This window comes from Diachasmimorpha longicaudata, chromosome 14 (genome assembly GCF_034640455.1).
Source record: "Diachasmimorpha longicaudata isolate KC_UGA_2023 chromosome 14, iyDiaLong2, whole genome shotgun sequence".
NCBI classification, from domain to species: domain Eukaryota; kingdom Metazoa; phylum Arthropoda; class Insecta; order Hymenoptera; family Braconidae; genus Diachasmimorpha; species Diachasmimorpha longicaudata.
Genome location: NC_087238.1, coordinates 5,454,763 through 5,471,667, shown reverse-complemented (window position 1 = coordinate 5,471,667; position 16,905 = coordinate 5,454,763). Strand labels below are relative to the sequence as shown.

The 16,905-nt window shown below is 39.4% G+C and overlaps 3 protein-coding genes and 1 long non-coding RNA gene across 6 annotated transcripts; 2 read left to right on the top strand and 2 right to left on the bottom strand.

Annotated features, from left to right (window-relative positions):
• The first annotated feature begins 130 nt into the window (after positions 1-130).
• Positions 131-4,619, top strand: LOC135169257 (uncharacterized). Its single transcript, XR_010300183.1, has 4 exons — positions 131-542; positions 2,593-2,642; positions 2,726-2,802; positions 3,975-4,619. It is a non-coding gene; the product is annotated as an uncharacterized LOC135169257 (long non-coding RNA).
• LOC135169251 (protein 60A) lies at positions 615-8,975 on the bottom strand. The gene is made up of 6 exons (XM_064134073.1): positions 8,249-8,975; positions 6,089-6,275; positions 4,613-4,767; positions 2,173-2,358; positions 1,971-2,047; positions 615-1,711 (listed from the first exon to the last, which is right to left on the bottom strand). The coding sequence occupies exons 1-6, from the start codon at positions 8,667-8,669 to the stop codon at positions 1,451-1,453; spliced, it is 1,287 nt and encodes a 428-aa protein (XP_063990143.1). The 5' UTR covers positions 8,670-8,975; the 3' UTR covers positions 615-1,450.
• Positions 8,976-10,225: 1,250 nt separating this feature from the next.
• On the bottom strand, positions 10,226-11,544 carry LOC135169253 (protein CWC15 homolog). The gene is made up of 3 exons (XM_064134075.1): positions 11,289-11,544; positions 10,733-11,033; positions 10,226-10,599 (listed from the first exon to the last, which is right to left on the bottom strand). Exons 1-3 carry the CDS (start codon positions 11,417-11,419, stop codon positions 10,357-10,359), a joined length of 675 nt encoding a protein of 224 aa, XP_063990145.1. The 5' UTR covers positions 11,420-11,544; the 3' UTR covers positions 10,226-10,356.
• Positions 11,545-11,676: 132 nt separating this feature from the next.
• Positions 11,677-16,520, top strand: LOC135169250 (high affinity cationic amino acid transporter 1-like). 3 transcript variants are annotated; one of them, XM_064134072.1, is made up of 5 exons: positions 11,677-11,950; positions 12,042-12,161; positions 12,245-12,427; positions 14,543-14,773; positions 14,902-16,520. In XM_064134072.1, the coding sequence occupies exons 1-5, from the start codon at positions 11,899-11,901 to the stop codon at positions 16,422-16,424; spliced, it is 2,109 nt and encodes a 702-aa protein (XP_063990142.1). In that variant the 5' UTR covers positions 11,677-11,898; the 3' UTR covers positions 16,425-16,520. The 3 variants fall into 3 exon arrangements, with proteins under 3 accessions (XP_063990142.1, XP_063990140.1, XP_063990139.1); XM_064134070.1 differs by lacking the exons at positions 11,677-11,950; positions 12,042-12,161; positions 12,245-12,427 and adding an exon at positions 13,488-13,596 and having other exon boundaries at positions 14,512-14,773; XM_064134069.1 differs by lacking the exons at positions 11,677-11,950; positions 12,042-12,161; positions 12,245-12,427 and adding an exon at positions 14,023-14,264 and having other exon boundaries at positions 14,512-14,773.
• Positions 16,521-16,905: the final 385 nt, after the last annotated feature.

Genomic DNA, 16,905 nt, shown 5'->3' with positions numbered 1-16,905 from the left:
TCGCCGACCATGGTGATGAGAATGGATCAGTGTGGTCGAGAGGTTGGAAATCGATTCATCGAAGGGATTATGAGGAACTTCACGCGAGTCGGAAAGGGAGTGATCGCGTCTGTAAATGCGTAGCTTGGGCACAGGCGCCATCTTGGGTACGCGAGAGATACTCGGACAAAGGGGCTGCGTGCGCAGTCCTAACGTGTGCGCAGAGCGAGTTGCGTGAGCGTCTTTACCGGGAGTTATTTAAAAGGAAAATAGACTGGGATCACACACATTCGGTGTTACTTTTTGAGAGTACATAAAGAAGTAAATGCAAAGTGGAAAATTTTCATGTGTTTATAGTGAGTTTAAATAATATAATGGATTTATGAGCCTTGTAAACCTTTTGGGCACGGGACAAGGGTCAGGTATCGTCCTCCGTCACTTCAGTAGTGAAGGCGGTAATAACAAGGGCCTTTGTACCTGACACAATAGGACCTCACCCCAAGGCAATGACAACATCATTAATCGACATGACCGGAGATTGTTATCTGAGAGGGCGGCAATAGGTCAGTGTAGATTTTCATGAAAATTTATAAGACTTCGGTGGGGGTGGGATAAAAATCAGATAATTTCAAATATTTGTTTTTCATGTTTGTTGAAAAAATGATATATTGTACGTCATACATCGAACGTATTTACATAGTATATGTACAGTAATAATCATTACACATGAAATGAAACAATTATTTAATAAAAACCTTACCCTAAGCATTTGCATTGAGTCGCCGTCGTCACAGAGTAATAGTGGAAAAAATATAAAGAAATCTTAAAGTTTATACACACGAAGATAATAAAAAAAATCAAATTTCTGCTGCACGAGTCATGAAAGCCTGAAAGATGTCCAAAAAATCCTACCACCTACGAAATATTGAAAATATCATGAGCAAACTTGAGGGATGAAAAATTATTTTCATCAGATTGTGCGTAACGTGAGTTTTCCAGGTCGTGTGATTAAAAATATGACTCGACTCTCGTGGGAAAATAATTTTTTATGACTTTTCCGCACATCGAATCCAGTGATTATAAACTACTAATAAATTCTACTCACTTGACACCTAGTAATTTTCCTATTTTCAATTAATTATTGTTGATTGAGACGTGGACATGAGAAACACGTGCAGCAGCCCCTCACGCTCCCCTTGAATCTCATAATCTTCTCATGAATGTTTTTAGTACTTTAGAGCAGTGGAATCACTGAAATATGTTTATGAGAAAATTATCCTCCTCTCAATCTTTATCTTTTTTATTCAATTACGTTTTTCACGTTAGTCGGCCTTGACGTTTTTCTTCAATGGGTTTAGGGGAAAATATCGTACCCTCATACCTTTCTCTCGAGAATTGAATTTTCGATAAACAATGAAAATTTTAAAGCCGTGCTTTTTTTTATATGAATGGAAAATCAAAGTGGGCTAAGTCAGTGACACCCACAGCTCTTCACTACCATGTTCTTATACTTTTTAAGAATAACGTTACTCTCATCTAGAAAATATAGTACAGATATGGCGGATAATTTAGTGGGTGCACAGCAGGGTTTTGGTACTTTTCCTGGATTAACCAGGTGCACAAGTGTCTGCACAATGGCATGATTAGTTGCATTCATGTGTGCATTCAACGGGAAATTACACTCGCCACTGCAATAATAAGCGTCGTAACCATCCGGCGCTATAATCCAATCCTGGAACATTGAATATTCATAATGTGACACGTGTTATCGATTTTTCCATATTATTATTCCCACTCATTGATTCATTATTTTTAGTCGGTTTATTTTTTTCACTAGTTTCACTCATGTTTATTGTATGTGTCATACTCATGAACTTTTATTCATGGAGAGGACGTAGAAATGAATGAATCGAGGGCCAGAGTGAAGATTTGGGATTGTGAAAGGCCAATGTCGAAATAGAATGAACATTACACAATTAAAAATTAATCACCTGCCACTGGAGATCTCTGAAGCTGACGTACAGTGTCTGAATTTTACATGTTCTCGAGTTATATTGAACTGCTGGATCTGCAATAAAAAAAAAACATTATAAAACAAATAATTATCTCGAGAAAATAATCAGTTTTATGTGGGACAAAATTTTTTTGAACTTCAGATAACTATTTGTTGCATAGTTTTAGGGGCTTTTTTACCTGTGTAGGGGTTTCTGTACTCCAAGCTCGAAGCATCACTCTTCTTTCTTCTTCTGGCATCTCTCTTCTGTCTGACTTTCTTCTCACGTACCCCAGAGCTCTTGAAGAAACCCACCATAAAGGGCTGCTTATCGGCATCACCCCGAAATCCAACGATACCGACATCTTCCGGCTTCAGTTCGTGCACTGTAATTAACCAATCATATCGAATTAGAGAGGAGAATGATTTTTCTTCATCTCCAGCACGAGAAGTGATTTCTGTCCGATGATTATTACAGTCACCAGGTGGAATTACAGTGTATGGATATGGAAAAACGTCACGTGCTTGAGTATTAATAGCACAACCTTCATAAATTATTCATTCTTAAGGACTATGCCATTCACTTCTACTCGTCAAATCAATTGGTAATTGATTTTCAGGTTGAAAATTCGTCAGGATTATTCCACTGATATGTCCAGATCTTAACGAGGTAAAGTTCGAGAATAATTTAATAAGATGGAAAAATGGTCAGGTGATAATTAATGATTTTCTCATTATGCCATGTGGTTACAGATTTTGATTGGAGTACCGATGGAACATCTAGCTTCCGAGACGCAACTTGGACAGGTAGTCAGGTGTTCGCAATCACGGTAAATGCGCATTCCTCAACAACCAATTTACTAGCTTTCACGTTATACTCGACTCCTCGTGGCCTCTTCGAGTCATTTGAATATACAACACACGTGTAGACAAGTTACCAATGGTACCCTACCATTTTCCCATCCATAAAACTAGAGAATACATGTTGTGGCGTATTTTCCATCGACCAGCGGTTCATTCATTAACCGCAGACTCAGAAAAATCAGCAAAAATCTTGAGTCAATAGAAATTTGCTCCGATTTATTCTGATGCATTTCAGGAGATGGATTTTTTTAAAATACCACAAATATTCATTGAGAAAACGAAATGGTAATACGATATTCCACGTTAGGAATGCAAATAACAGGAGATGAGCGAGTGAAGACCATTTGGCTTCAAAAATATTGAAAAATCATTCATAATTGCTTAAATGATTGAAAAAAAAGTTGTCCCTCAAGTTTCTCATGACTCGAGGCCTCTCCTCTCCTTCAGAGGCCCCTCTAGATCTCCCTGGTCAACCGGTTTACCTTTGATCATTCAATATAACGAGATATCGAAGTATACTATAACCCAGCCATGTAAATATCATATGCACGTTTATTAATACATTAAATGCCAGTGAGTAATAATCATTTTCACTCGATTATCATCGGTGCAGATGGACTTATTCCCTCACCATCTCGAATAAGACTGTCTGATCGTTCGTAATTTGAGAAGTTTATTTATCGTAAAGTGTAAATTGATTTTTCAAAATTTCCCATTGCCATTCTGGGAATTTTTATTGTTTATCAGGACTGGGGACACGGTAAATTCTCGCTGTTTCCATTTTAATGCCTTTCGAAAGCAATCCTGTTTTTCAAACTAGTGGTCACACCTCTCCTGACACCCACGTACATTCTTATCTCGATAAATAATTTTTTAAGTTTTTTTAAGGATTAAATTGCTCGATTTGAACGATTAAATCCAGTACTGGGGTTTGCGTTTTCATTTTTCTTTGGGAGATGATTGTCTACGAATGGAAATCTTTCTCTGTCCAATCAAATCGGTGGCTAAATAATTCAGTAATGAACCCAACGAAAAAAATTAATGGGTTTGTTGTGAGAAAGGGGAAGTGCATTTTTGTTTTGCGAAGTTTAAATTTTAATCAGTAATTTGAGATGTTTTTTTATGGTAAATCCAACAGGTGTACTCGGATTCGCTTATCGCATCGTACGATCGTATCTTCGATGAAACTGAGTCACCTCCACCACGTTGGGACCCTTTGGAATACCCTAGGGGTATTCAATTCAGAGGTTCTCGCTGAATTTTATCTCGGAGGAGTCATCTGTTAGTCTTGTTGACCCTGAAGTAGTTTATTTCTCATTTTCAACGAGAGGTATTGTCTCAATTTCAAGAGACACTCGTTCAATAATATTTTATCCAATTTAATGACGCAAAAAATCGAGTAAAAAATCTACACAGGTTTCACTGCAGATTAAATTGTCTAGAGAAGGTGAACAAAAATATAAATATTTTCTGAAAATTGTTCATTAATTTTCCTGCAATAATACTCACCGCCCATTTTTTTCCCCGTCAAATAGTTTGAATTTCCCAGATTGATTTCTTCGAGACAACTTTACCCTAATGGTCATTCTAATTACAATGAATTTACCCGCAAAATAATAACTCAACCACTGTATGAGTAGTTAATGATCGTCTGAGACAGCAGATTGATTGATAATATTTCTCATGACCGAAGGAAATACCGATGATTCTTTAATACAAACGTGTCACTCGACATAATGAGTTAACGAGATTTTTTTTACAATATTGTTTACTCACCCGAACGATCTGCTGGATGAACAGAGATATAAAATCCTCTATTTCCTTTTGAGTTGTTCACCCAGTGGATTAAGGGCTCTGTTACATTTAACGTTAACCAGCCTTCCTTATTCGTTGTTGTGTTAACAGAATCCACATATTGAAGCTCCTTCGTCCTTCAACAAACAATATTTTAAGTCAAGAGTAATTGTCGAAAGAAAAAAAAAATCTCCAACAGCTGTTGTGAGACGTTGATCTTTAAAAATGATGTTATGACCCAAAATTAGTGTTGCTATTTATTATAGGAATTTATTTAAAGATAATGTTTATTAAACTTCAAACAACGGACAAGTGATCTCTAAAACGATCGTAAAAAACTTCTTTTGAGGCAAAAAAAAATGGAAAATTAAATTTTGAAGGACTTTAAAACGGTATTCTCGAGCGAAGACCCTTTCCCCACACGACTCCTAGGAATTAACCGTCATTTTAACGACCCTCTTGGTCTCTCTAATTAGCCGTTCCTCTCCTGAACGCTGAGAAAGATATTTAACTGTCTACCTGGGCCCCCGAAATCACCCGGAATTTATTTTTCATGACTCAAATGTTTGTCTGTCATCCCTCTCGTTACGAAAATCGACGAAAAATATTTGGATTTTTTTTTTTCCTTTTTCAAGAAGTTCAAGACTCTTGTTTCAACGCAGGAAACGCTATTCCGTAAATTGAGATGAATTGAAGGAGTAGACAGTGTCTCTGGAGGTAGGCATTTGGCCTACGCAGTTAACACTGAGAACAAAACATGACGCATCATTGTCTTTATCAGTTAATTCCTCGGTTGTTTTTTTTTTTCTCTGGAGCTGCGATTTTCTCGCGCTCGAGACAAACCGGCGACGTTTGAAATGAGCATCACGAACACACGCACCTGTCCTTTGACTGAAGGATCAATTTAATGGATTTTGATTTAATTTTTCTTTGAGCAGAATTTTTTTACAAACAAATCAAGTTGCGACTGCGATGGTCGCTGACAGGTTATCTGACGGTCATCGCCCTTCGGAATAATTAAGAGTAAAAATCGTGGTCTTGGATTACTAATTGATTATCGGAATATATCGATGAAGGGACCTATTGATCGTCGATTTTCCAATACTACAGAATATTATGTTTATTTAAGTCTTTACGCGACTTTAATTTTGTTGAATTCTCTCCACTTTTTGAAGGTTCGACGCAGTTGAAGAAATTGATTAATGAAACGATCGAAAGATTACAAAATCCCATTGAATGACTGAAACCCACCGTTACATCCAAGAATAGACACTTGAACTCACAATGAATCGAGTGGAGCGGAAACGTCTAAATCGAGAATGTTGCGTGTTGAAAATTATGGCGTATCGTGGGTACAGGGGAATTGAGAATTGGATTTTCTCCGACAAATGAAAGTTTCCAGGATCCGCGGATTGGATTAAATTTTCGAGAACAGGACTACGATGATTTTTGTCTTACCCATCAGCTGTTCGAAGTACTCGATAGGCCGTTACCACGAAAGACCCCCGATTCCTTCGATGTTTTACCTCCATAGTTCGATAGAGTCGCAGTTCCCCGCCGATTACTTTTTCCTCCGGTGGCACTTCCGACACGTCGAACCACAGTCTTTTCCCACGCTCGTGACGTACCCCGGGTACATGATGATCTGAATAAAATAGATATTTTTGTTTATTAGTATTTGTCGAATGTCTCAAGCTCTTCAGAAAATTCAGTTAATTTTCAGTCGAAAATTAAAATAAAAATCAGGTGGGTCTGAGGGTCAAATGAGTGGGAAAGGGTGATTTAACCCTTTAAGGGTGTTTGGCCCTCAACCCTGAACATCTCCCAGCCTGATTTGACCCTTGAGAGTGGGTCGAAAACCCTTAAAACCCTTTGGATATCGTTTCTGCTCCACATCATCGGAAAATGTGATTTTGAAATCCGATTAATAATCACTTTTCCTGTGAAAAAAAATGTCTTCTCAACAAGACGTTGATTTATGATGTCATCCCCTTACGTATATCGAAAATCCTTCAATTAAAAAGTCAAAGCTTGAATAAACAACGTCGAGGTGAATTCTAAAAGTCCCTAATCACATAACGAGCTGTAGAGGATTCGCAGCGTGAAATCGTTGGAGGCCATTCTCCCATTCCTTTCTCTCTCTCTTTTTTCCTCCCTCTCTTTCACTCTCCGATTCACCTCGAAAAAAAAATGCCGCCCTCTTGCCCCGCTGCCGGGCTCCCTCGGGTGCCAGGAGTTCCTTAAGTAATGCCTAATGTTTCAACCTTCGGATAAAGCGCACAAAATACCTCTTATAAATGTGTTGGTGGTAGTTCTTCGTTTTTTTTTTAAAACCATCGTTGTTTCACTCGTTTTAGTTTCTCCGTTGGTCCCAGGACGGTCGCATTCTTCCAGAGGCACCTGATTGCCCTGGCCCCGGAACGCACTCGGGGTGGTCTCGAATACTTTGGCCCCCGGGGGACCCTCCGCAATATCTTTTCTTTGTGTTAGAAAATTTTTTTCGCTGTTTCTTTTCCATTATCGAATCGTCTGATACACAAATTGATATTTAAAAATTCAATAATTTTTTGGATTTGTAATTGGACCGGGTCTAACCGTCTTCCACGATTTTAAAGACATGAAAAGAATTTTTTATTGATCAGTAATTTTTTCTTCGAGCTCATTCATTTTTTTTTTATCCACATTTTTTTAGCGTTTCTCAATTAGTGGAATATTCCTCGCAATGATTCAGCGGACACAACTTATTAATCAGTGGTCTTTAATTAATGGAATAGGAAAATTGTCATATATGAAGTCCATTCATATTTTTAATGATCAAATTTACATTTTTTTTACGACAATATTTTTTTTATTTGGTTTACCCCGTCGAAGAGGAATGTCGATCGTGCGATATAATTTCTTCATTAATTGATTTTCTTTTAAACTTGAGAATACATACAGCCGATATTTTTTTTTTGTAAACTTTATTACTCCTTTTTTCTCCCGGGGCTCCCCGTAATTTATGACCCAACGAGGGAGAACCAGAGGAATTGGGGGATCCACTTTGCGTGTGCGTTTGGAAATAACTCAATTTCAGGGTGATATCTATCGGTGATACCGCTAAAGGGAATGAAGTCATCAAGCGCGTCTCTGCCTTTTACTACTGAGCAAACAAATTAAAAGCTGAATTTTTAATTTGCGAAGATGTGTGAGAACATTCCTGGAGAACTGATGTGATTATTCAAATGATGATTGCCTACATCACGAAAAATTTACATAAAAATTACGATAATTTTCAATTGAAATTCACAAACGGAAAAATGCAGATAAACGAACATCGAAAGCAATCAAAGTAACTAGTTTGCTTGATTACTGAATCATCTGGCTAATGACCAATATCATGGAGCATGCCAGTAAACAATTAATTAATCGGCTAATCACTTAATCAGTCAATTAATCTATCAACTAATTATCCGGTGATTAATTATTTCGGCGATGAAAATAGCGGAAAACTTTTCTCTCTCGTCTTCTTCCTGTCTTTTTTTTTTTTTAATTTGAAAGCTCTGGATGACGTAAAATGAAAATAGGGCCAGACTTCGCTGAATCTTCCGAAAAAAGGTGCCATTGAAATGTACTCACTGTGCGCTTGAAAAGTCATGATGACATCGCTCTGGTCGATGGCCCTGAGATCCTGACCCGTGAGGTCGAACTCACCGTCGCTCTTGCCCCTACGTGCGACCGGTTTCTCATCCTCACCGAGTGCATTTTTATAAATATCAAGTAGAAACTTTGGCGCTGACCTCTTAACCTGGGGTACTTTGCCAACGGTACTCCTTGGCCTGTCCGGTAGCCCAAGAAGATTGAGAATCTCATGTTCAACTTCGCGCTTCTCGCGCTGCGTCACAACACGATGTACCACTGTCTGATCCTGTCCATTGTCGACGTAAAGACCACTTGTGCGAGTTGCCCGCACCCCGGACAGTTCACTTATGGTGTGAAGAATAATTAAAGCACAGAGATTCATTTTAAAATATTGAAAAACCATTTTTTCCCCCTTCATTTCACTCTTTCACTTTCACTCTGGGGTGGGTTAAGGAGGAAGAAAGTCTTCCTCCTTGGCTCCTGGAGACCCCCTCGTGTTACCTCACTACAACTCGCGATTAATCAACAATTTGACTGATTATTAATTAATTATCGGTTGGAGAGGAATTTTTTGTGATTAAATCCCTCGATAAATTGGATTTCTGGGGGTTTTCGGCCCTTTCTGTGCTGATTTAGACCTTTTGCGAGGGGTTTTGAGGGTCAGGGGTGGCTTGAGGGTCAGATGTATCCTCCGGAGTGCTCCGGTGCCTGGAGAACGAATGGGAAACGCGGTGACTGCGAGAGATTCCCGCATACAGTTTTAAACGCGCGCTCTCCACTCGGCTCTCACTCCGGACGTGTCGTCGCCTTTTGCCTCACCACCGCCTTCTCCAGGAGCGTAACGAGAGGCTGGAGGTACTCTCGAGTGATCAGAGTCTCTCATTAGAATCTGGAAAATGCTCCAGAATTTTTTGCCCTCTTTGTTGGTCCCATACAGTCGAACTAGGCGAAGGGGGAGGTTTTTCGGGATCGATGGGGTGGAACGTGCCAGGGGTTGATCATCAGCGGAATCGGGTAATTTTGGGGACAATTGCACACACCTGGGGAAATAGAAATAGGACACGCCCAGGGAGATGGAGTAGGCGTGCACAAAAAGCAAAGATTCAAATGTTAATTCGAGAAATCCTGCGATGGCGACTGCTCTAGGGGTTTATTTATCGTCTTTGGACATTCAAAATTTCTCCGAACGATTTTTTATTCGAAGAAGATAAAAATATTTGTTAAAGCCCTTCATCCCCCGATGAATTAAAACCCATGGAGAAACAATGGAATTAATGAATGATTAATTATTAGTTGTTTCAATATCTGAAGTGCCGGACAATTTAATTTAATTGAAAAAAAAAAGTTCGTTTATTGTTGAATCTCAGTTCTGTTATGACGAAATGTCAAGTGTTTTTGTTTAAAATATAGAAAGAAGATAAACCTGTTGAGCCATCGGGCAAGAGTAAAATAAATGAAAAGCGGGTGGCACATTGTGGGGGATAAGAGGGCGGTAATAGCCCGTGGGGCGAATTCCCAGTGGAACGAGTCCGCGAGTATCTTCGTTCACTGGAACGAGACTGGAACGTCGGTTTCACATGAAGGACAGTCGAGTGTACAAAAAAAAATTGAGAAGGTGGAGAGAGAGATGATAAAAAACACGACGGTGGGAGGGAGATATGATGTATAAATGAGAGAGAACGTCAGGTGCCACTCGGTCTATAGTGGAGATCCGAGAGGTGTTGCCCTCGAGGCGAATTCCTCTTACGTCAACATTTCACGAGAATTTTTGTTTCTTCATTTGAGGACTTACTGCGAGAATTTTTATCGTTCAATTTTCCTTGATTTTTTCATTCTCTACCGATTATTTTGCATTTTTATTGTTGGAGAACATGGGTCGACGTTGGTCGCGTATAATATGTTGGGAAATATTTGGTTGAAATTTTTCTAGATCATTCAATAGAGAGTTGACGTGAAAAATATAACATTTCACGATCTGTCATTATTCAATGATTCCCTTTATTGATTCTTATCGGTCTATTTACAATGCCACAAAATTAATGAGTAATTACCTTCTCTAGAGGCGTACGAAATGAAATTAATCATAGAGAGAGTAACTATCAGTCTTATTTAACATATTTCTCCATGAATTTACGGTGAAATTCACTCCTGAGGGAATCATTAATGAAGACATCGTGTTTCTTCTTCGGTTCTGATCTCGCGCAGTTCTTGAAGACGACATCGTCGTCCCATCGTCGTCTCACCTTCATGTCTGTGCGAGTGGCTTGAGCTGAGTAATTCAATAAAGGATTCCCTGACAAAATGTTCTCCATTCTGATCCTTTCCTCTTCCTGTCGCTTTTCCATTTCCTGACAAAACAAAACACAAATCGTAATCTCCAGTGTAAATTAACTTATTTTACATTCCTCCACAACTATTTGCAATTTTCTGTAAAAATTATTTTTCACTTTCTTTACAAAGATATTCCATGAGTTTTGATACCTTCTTGGCGTTATCAGCAGCCCTCTCCTTTTTAATCTGCTGCAGCTCAGCAAGAAGTGCTGCGGTGTCATCCTCATCACTGTCAGAGTCTGAATCATCCTCATCCAAAGGATCGTCAGCATCGAGACTCGCTGCTGGGACTTGATCGACCTTCTGGCGTTTACTGGGCTGTGCTGGTTCCCTCGAGGGTTCGATCATCCTCCGGTTGGACGATTTACTTGTCTTCTCCACTTCCCTCTCCTCCAATTCCTTTCTGAAGTCTTTTGTGCGAAGTTCCTCAGTCGTCCCCTGTCCATGTTCTCTGATATCCAAAAATATCCTCATTAATTAATCACCGCATTGTCTAGACGACTTTTCATTGACATAATAATAATTTAATTGATGATTCCAAGACCACACGAATATAGAAAACAAGGGAGTGAATTGAGGTTATGTTTACAATTTATACCACTGCTGTTTGGTGAACGTATATCCGTTTTTAAAGAACCACGAAAGGTATTGGGAGTTCGAAAATAACTAGAGAAATAATTCAGAGAGTAAGAAATAAATCAATTACCTGTATTTTAGTTTCGTATGTCCAGGCAGATCTCTGCTACTGTACTGCTTTGAAATAGCACTAAGATCCTTTTCCCCACGTCCTTGACCTCCTCTAGCCCCATCAAACGTTGGTCTAGCAGCAGTGGACATTTTTCTATTAAAAATCACACGGGGGTCCGATTGAATTAATTTCCAATTGTTGCTAGATCAAATAAACTACTCTGGAATGGTGGAAAACACTTCAATCCGGCATTGACACTTCAGAAATAAAATGGCGAATGTGTTAGCACTCTATCGCCCTCTAACGATCCCCACAACGCACCAGGTAACAACAATGCAAGATAATTATCGGTCGATATTCATTCAACGGTCAATTCTATGACAAAATACCCTAAACTATTTTTTAGGAAGAATTTAATTCTGCACAAAAAAGTGTCATGACCTTTTTCTCTGCACCCAACGGTTCAGTTATTCATCGACGATAACGAAATGGTCATTGATAAAACAGATATCTGTACCGACTCCAGTCAATTTGAGTCCCCACCCACAATCAGTCATCCTGAATCATCCAACAAAACAAACTGTCCCCTGAACCTCTCCACGAGCATCAAAACCAGAATCAGTGAGAAATGTCTAGATTTCTCAGAATCCTACTGCTCCTCTCATGCTGGGCTGTTATCGGTAAGTACTTAATGAATGTCTCCTTGATCACACATCAATCCTGATTCCCTGGATCACGAATGCCCACCTTAATCATTGGTTTAACCTCCAGGCAACGCCCTAGAGTGCTATATCTGCGATCAACAAGAGGATAACACTGACAAATGCCTTTCCACAATAAATCCTTGTGAACATGGCGAGGACGCGTGCTTCACAGAGGTCAAATGGGGCAGTGAGTGTCACCAGAAAATCATAGAATATATTTTGAGGTTTGGTAGGTTGTGTACATGCCCACGATTTCGTAAATTGTTATAGGCACTCCCTACTGGTCTCCGCGGGCTCAGAAACAATATTACATATCCAAGAAGTGCATGTCGAAAAAGGAATGCGAGAGGATCAGGAAGGCGAACATGCCTGACTGCACGTATTTGTGGTACCAGGACTGGAAGTGCTCCGAGTGCTGTCAGGGAGATCGGTGTAACTACTACATATTTGTGAGTATTTTCACGTTTTTAAAATGATTTACAAATTTCTTTTAAATAATCAAAAAAACTGCTGTCTACTGACTTCAAAGAAATTAATCCTTCGTTTGGATTTTTGTTTCAGTCTGGAGCTAGTAGATACACATCCTGGAGTGCCCTCACGTTGACAGCAGTCATCTCCCTCCTATGGAGTTGGATAACTGCATAATATTATTGGGAAGTGGTCCACACTTTTCGAAAAATTGAAGTTCAGTCACTCAACCTCTTCGCGGGGAGTTGAATTCTCCAGGGGAATGTCCCCTGATAAATGCCTCTAGCACCACTCATTACCGCGCTAGTTAAGTAATTACGAATTGATGAGGTTAGCATTGATGAAACATGACCAAAACGCCAAGAGAAAACTTTTTAGAAAATCAAATTTTCTACTGTACGAACTCATCATATTCTTCCCTTGAAGTGAACTTCTGTTGTACATTCAGCTTCTCTTAAAGTGCCTTTCAGAGATTTAATCGAAACTCGTTATTACAAAACTCTACTACTGCCCTCGGAGTACATTTTTTTACTATTTTACATTTTTTAAGAATTTTTCTGACGTTATTTTTTGATTAAAAATGCAAACTCAAAGTATAATTTGGTGAATTAGACATCAGTATTAATTCACAGAGATAGATTTTACATTTTTTGGTTTGAGAATGTAAATTTTTTAATATTAATGTTTTAGCTGTAAAAACTTAGTTGTTGCGAACAAAATGTCTAAGCAATTACATCCGTCCAGCATGTAATGTACCAATTATCCGTCCATAACTATCTGATACCGAGATTACTACTCGATATTTTATAAATAAAATTTGATAAAGATATTTAAACGAAAAATTTGTGTTATTGAATTCATTTATCAGTTAATCGAAGAAAGTGGATGAATCAGAGCTCATTCCACGAGGGATTACCCGGTTTTCCCCTATAATCGCCGTGAAATGTGATAGCATCTCTATGCCCACAATAATACGATTTATAATGACAACAAAGGAATGTCCCCCGCCTCTGCTTCTTCTTGCAACGCCCAATTAGAGCCTTAGAATTATCAGTTTTAAGATAACGAGCATCGTTGAAACAATATTATCCCAGTTGAGGTGTACGAAGCGAGGATTGTAGTACTTCAGAGATAATATTTTTCGGCTGTCACACGTGAGTATCAAATTGAAATACTGGACAATAGATTATCTTCTATTGCAATTACTTCACTGAAAAATTGATTGAAAACTATTCAGACCAGTGTCTTAATTTTCTAAAATATTTGTGCAACGACAATGGCCATTCCAATGAATTAATTATCGTTGAGCTTCTATAACTGAAAGGGAATTGATTCTATGGACTAACAAAATCTAATGACGAAATTTCACGTCTTGTCCACGTGGAAGCAATTAATGATTAAAAGTTACTGAAACGTACGCTCAAACGGGCGCAAAGAAATTTCGAAGTCCCAATTAGTTATATCTGTCTGCGGGATATGGAACACAGATCAGATCCCACTGATCTTCTATAATTGAAGGAGACAATTCAATTCAATCAGCTCAGTCTATCAATTGAATAGATTGCAGAGTCTCACACGGAGCGAATGATTCTCAGTCTGACGAATCACTCGAATGGAAGAAGTTCATTCCCAAATCTGTGTGATAAAAAATTCGATGAAAATAATCTAAAAATTTCAGAATTAATTAACTTATTCGAGGGAGACCCATTCGCTATTCTCCAACCATTCAAATGATCTGAATAAATACATAAATTTATAAATAACCGAAAAGCTCCACAAGAACAACAGAGAAATGGATATAGACGTGAAATTATTTAGATCAGTGAGTGAACCCCCAGAAAATTCAGCTAAAAATCGCTTCAACTAATTTATTTATTTATGTTTACGATGGTTGAAGTCATAAATATATAAGATCAACCCCTTCATATGATTAGCGACCCCTAGACTCTGTGAAGGGGTCGCTAATCGAGAAGAGCAATTCAACGATTCTCTGTCAATCGAAATGATTAATTAATTAGTTTCCTGAGGGAAATCATTCATATTCACGATAGTTGGGTTTTTCTGTGAAGGCTCTAGGTAACACCAAGACGATGCGGATAGGAAATATGATGAAAACGGTGATAAAGACCTTCACGAGAAAAAAACTCGTCGACTGCACAGCGGAGTCTGGCCTAGTTCGGTGTTTATCTACTTTGGACTTGACTGCCCTTGGAATAGGCTCCACACTGGGGGTTGGGGTTTATGTACTCGCGGGGGCGGTAGCTAGGGACGTTGCAGGACCAGCTGTCGTGATTTCATTTGCAATCGCAGCAGTTGCATCGATGTTCGCAGGTAATTAATGCAAAAAATGAAATAAAATTCTAAAAAAGGAACCAGTTCTTCCCCAAACCCGTTCTTCAAGTCTCCAATTTGCTATCAACAGACTTCGACCGAAAATCCCAATAAATTCGATTTTTTAGGTCTTTGTTATGCGGAATTTGGGGCTCGAGTGCCTAAAGCCGGTTCGGCTTATGTCTACAGTTACGTTACGATGGGAGAGTTCATCGCGTTCCTGATCGGTTGGACCCTGATCCTGGAGTACATTATTGGCTCGGCCAGTGTTGTCAGGGGTCTCAGCACTTACGTCGACGCACTGTTCAATAATTCTATGAGAAATGCCTTCGAACATGCTGCACACATCGAGGCGGATCACTTCTCACCGTATCCGGATTTTTTCGCCTTCGGAATAACAATCGCATTCTCACTTGCGTTGGCATTCGGAGCTAAGGAATCATCCCTGGCGAATAACATCTTCACGTTCGTGAATTTGGCAGTGGTTTTGTTTGTCATTATAGCTGGGAGCTTCAAAGCAAACGTAAAAAATTGGAAACTCGAGACTCCCTGCACGAAAGGCCCAAAAGACGACTGCACTAATGGAATCGGTGGCTTCGCACCCTTCGGGATTTCCGGTATCCTGACGGGCGCTGCGACCTGTTTCTACGGGTTCATAGGGTTCGACTGTGTGGCCACAGCTGGGGAGGAAGCAAAGGACCCCAAGAAGTCAATCCCCATCGCCATCGTAGCGTCATTGACAGTCGTGTTCCTGGCGTATTTTGGAGTCTCAGCTGTTCTGACGACAGTTCTCCCTTATTACGAGCAGAATCCGGATGCCCCCTTTCCTCACGTCTTCGACAGCATCGGCTGGAGCTGGGCAAAGTGGATAGTCTCCGTAGGAGCCATCAGCGGACTCTGCTCAAGCCTCCTCGGTGCCATGTTCCCGTTGCCGAGGGTCATCTACGCTATGGCTAATGATGGATTGATCTTCAAGTGGATGGGGACTGTCAATTCTAGATTCCACACCCCGTTGATGGGGACTCTGTCCGCTGGATTGTTAACTGGTGTTCTTGCTGCAATTTTTGAGCTTGGACAGCTCGTGAATATGATGAGCATTGGAACTCTTCTGGCTTATTCGATAGTCGCTGCTTGTGTCTTAATTCTAAGATATGAGGAAAATGAAGCTTATGAGAAACGAGACAACAGAGAACCCAAGACGTTCAACTACGCAGCAAAACAACTCATAAACCTGAATAATCTCCACATGTCAACGAAATTGACGAGTCAAATCGTCAGTTGGCTCGTCTTCATTTACGTGATTCTGTGTTTCTGTCTGACCGGAATAATCCGCAATTTCTCGGGAGAAATAATGAAAGGCTCGGTCTGGCCGATAATTCTCCTCGCAGTGACCCTCATGTGTCTGGCGTTAACAATATTATTTGTTTATCTTCAACCGAAGTCCGACAAGAAGCTGACGTTCACAGTTCCACTGGTGCCCTTCCTCCCGGCCTTGAGCATTCTCATCAACATTTACTTGATGGTGATGCTGGATATTATGACGTGGGTACGATTCGTCGTGTGGATGGTCTTGGGTTTATCAATTTACTTCTTCTATGGGGTATGGCACAGCACACACAGAGAAAACCCGAAAAATTCGGAGACAACGTAACGTATAACGGGGCCATAGTCTAATAAATAATGATAAGATATTTTACATTGTTCGACAATAAATTCAAAAACTTGAATAAAACTTTGAAACAAGCAAGCTCAAGCCTTCTGACTTCATACTTGATCCCAACAAAAACACCTTCAGCAATCTTCAGCTTATCATTCTGCAGATTAAGAATTCCTGTCAATTGTCTCGATATTGCTAAGCTTATGAAATGATCTTGAAGTCAATATTATTTTCAAAATGGGTTTAATGATTTCTGTAGCTTATTGACATTATTTTTGTGATACAGAACACAAATTTGGTACAATTTTTGTGAGCTCCCTTTTTACAACGAACCCAGAGTACTCAGGGAAAGGAGAAATTATGCATTATTCAACTCTTTGTGGACTTGTAACCATAGAACTCGTATATTACATTCCATTCACTGTTCTCACATTATCTAGTCACTTTTTAACAAAAGTTCATTCACATGGGAAAA

Coding starts and splice junctions, on each gene's coding strand:
- LOC135169251 (XM_064134073.1), bottom strand. CDS start 8,669: ATGAAGGGGGAAAAAATGGTTTTTCAATATTTTAAAATGAATCTCTGT. Junction 6,276..8,248: donor CATGACTTTTCAAGCGCACA/GTGAGTACATTT, acceptor TATTTTATTCAG/ATCATCATGTACCCGGGGTA. Junction 2,359..4,612: donor TCATCCAGCAGATCGTTCGG/GTGAGTAAACAA, acceptor GGTTAATTACAG/TGCACGAACTGAAGCCGGAA.
- LOC135169250 (XM_064134072.1), top strand. CDS start 11,899: ATGTCTAGATTTCTCAGAATCCTACTGCTCCTCTCATGCTGGGCTGTT. Junction 11,951..12,041: donor CTCATGCTGGGCTGTTATCG/GTAAGTACTTAA, acceptor TTTAACCTCCAG/GCAACGCCCTAGAGTGCTAT. Junction 12,162..12,244: donor CACAGAGGTCAAATGGGGCA/GTGAGTGTCACC, acceptor AAATTGTTATAG/GCACTCCCTACTGGTCTCCG.
- LOC135169253 (XM_064134075.1), bottom strand. CDS start 11,419: ATGTCCACTGCTGCTAGACCAACGTTTGATGGGGCTAGAGGAGGTCAA. Junction 11,034..11,288: donor CATACGAAACTAAAATACAG/GTAATTGATTTA, acceptor TTTGGATATCAG/AGAACATGGACAGGGGACGA. Junction 10,600..10,732: donor CTGCTGATAACGCCAAGAAG/GTATCAAAACTC, acceptor TTGTTTTGTCAG/GAAATGGAAAAGCGACAGGA.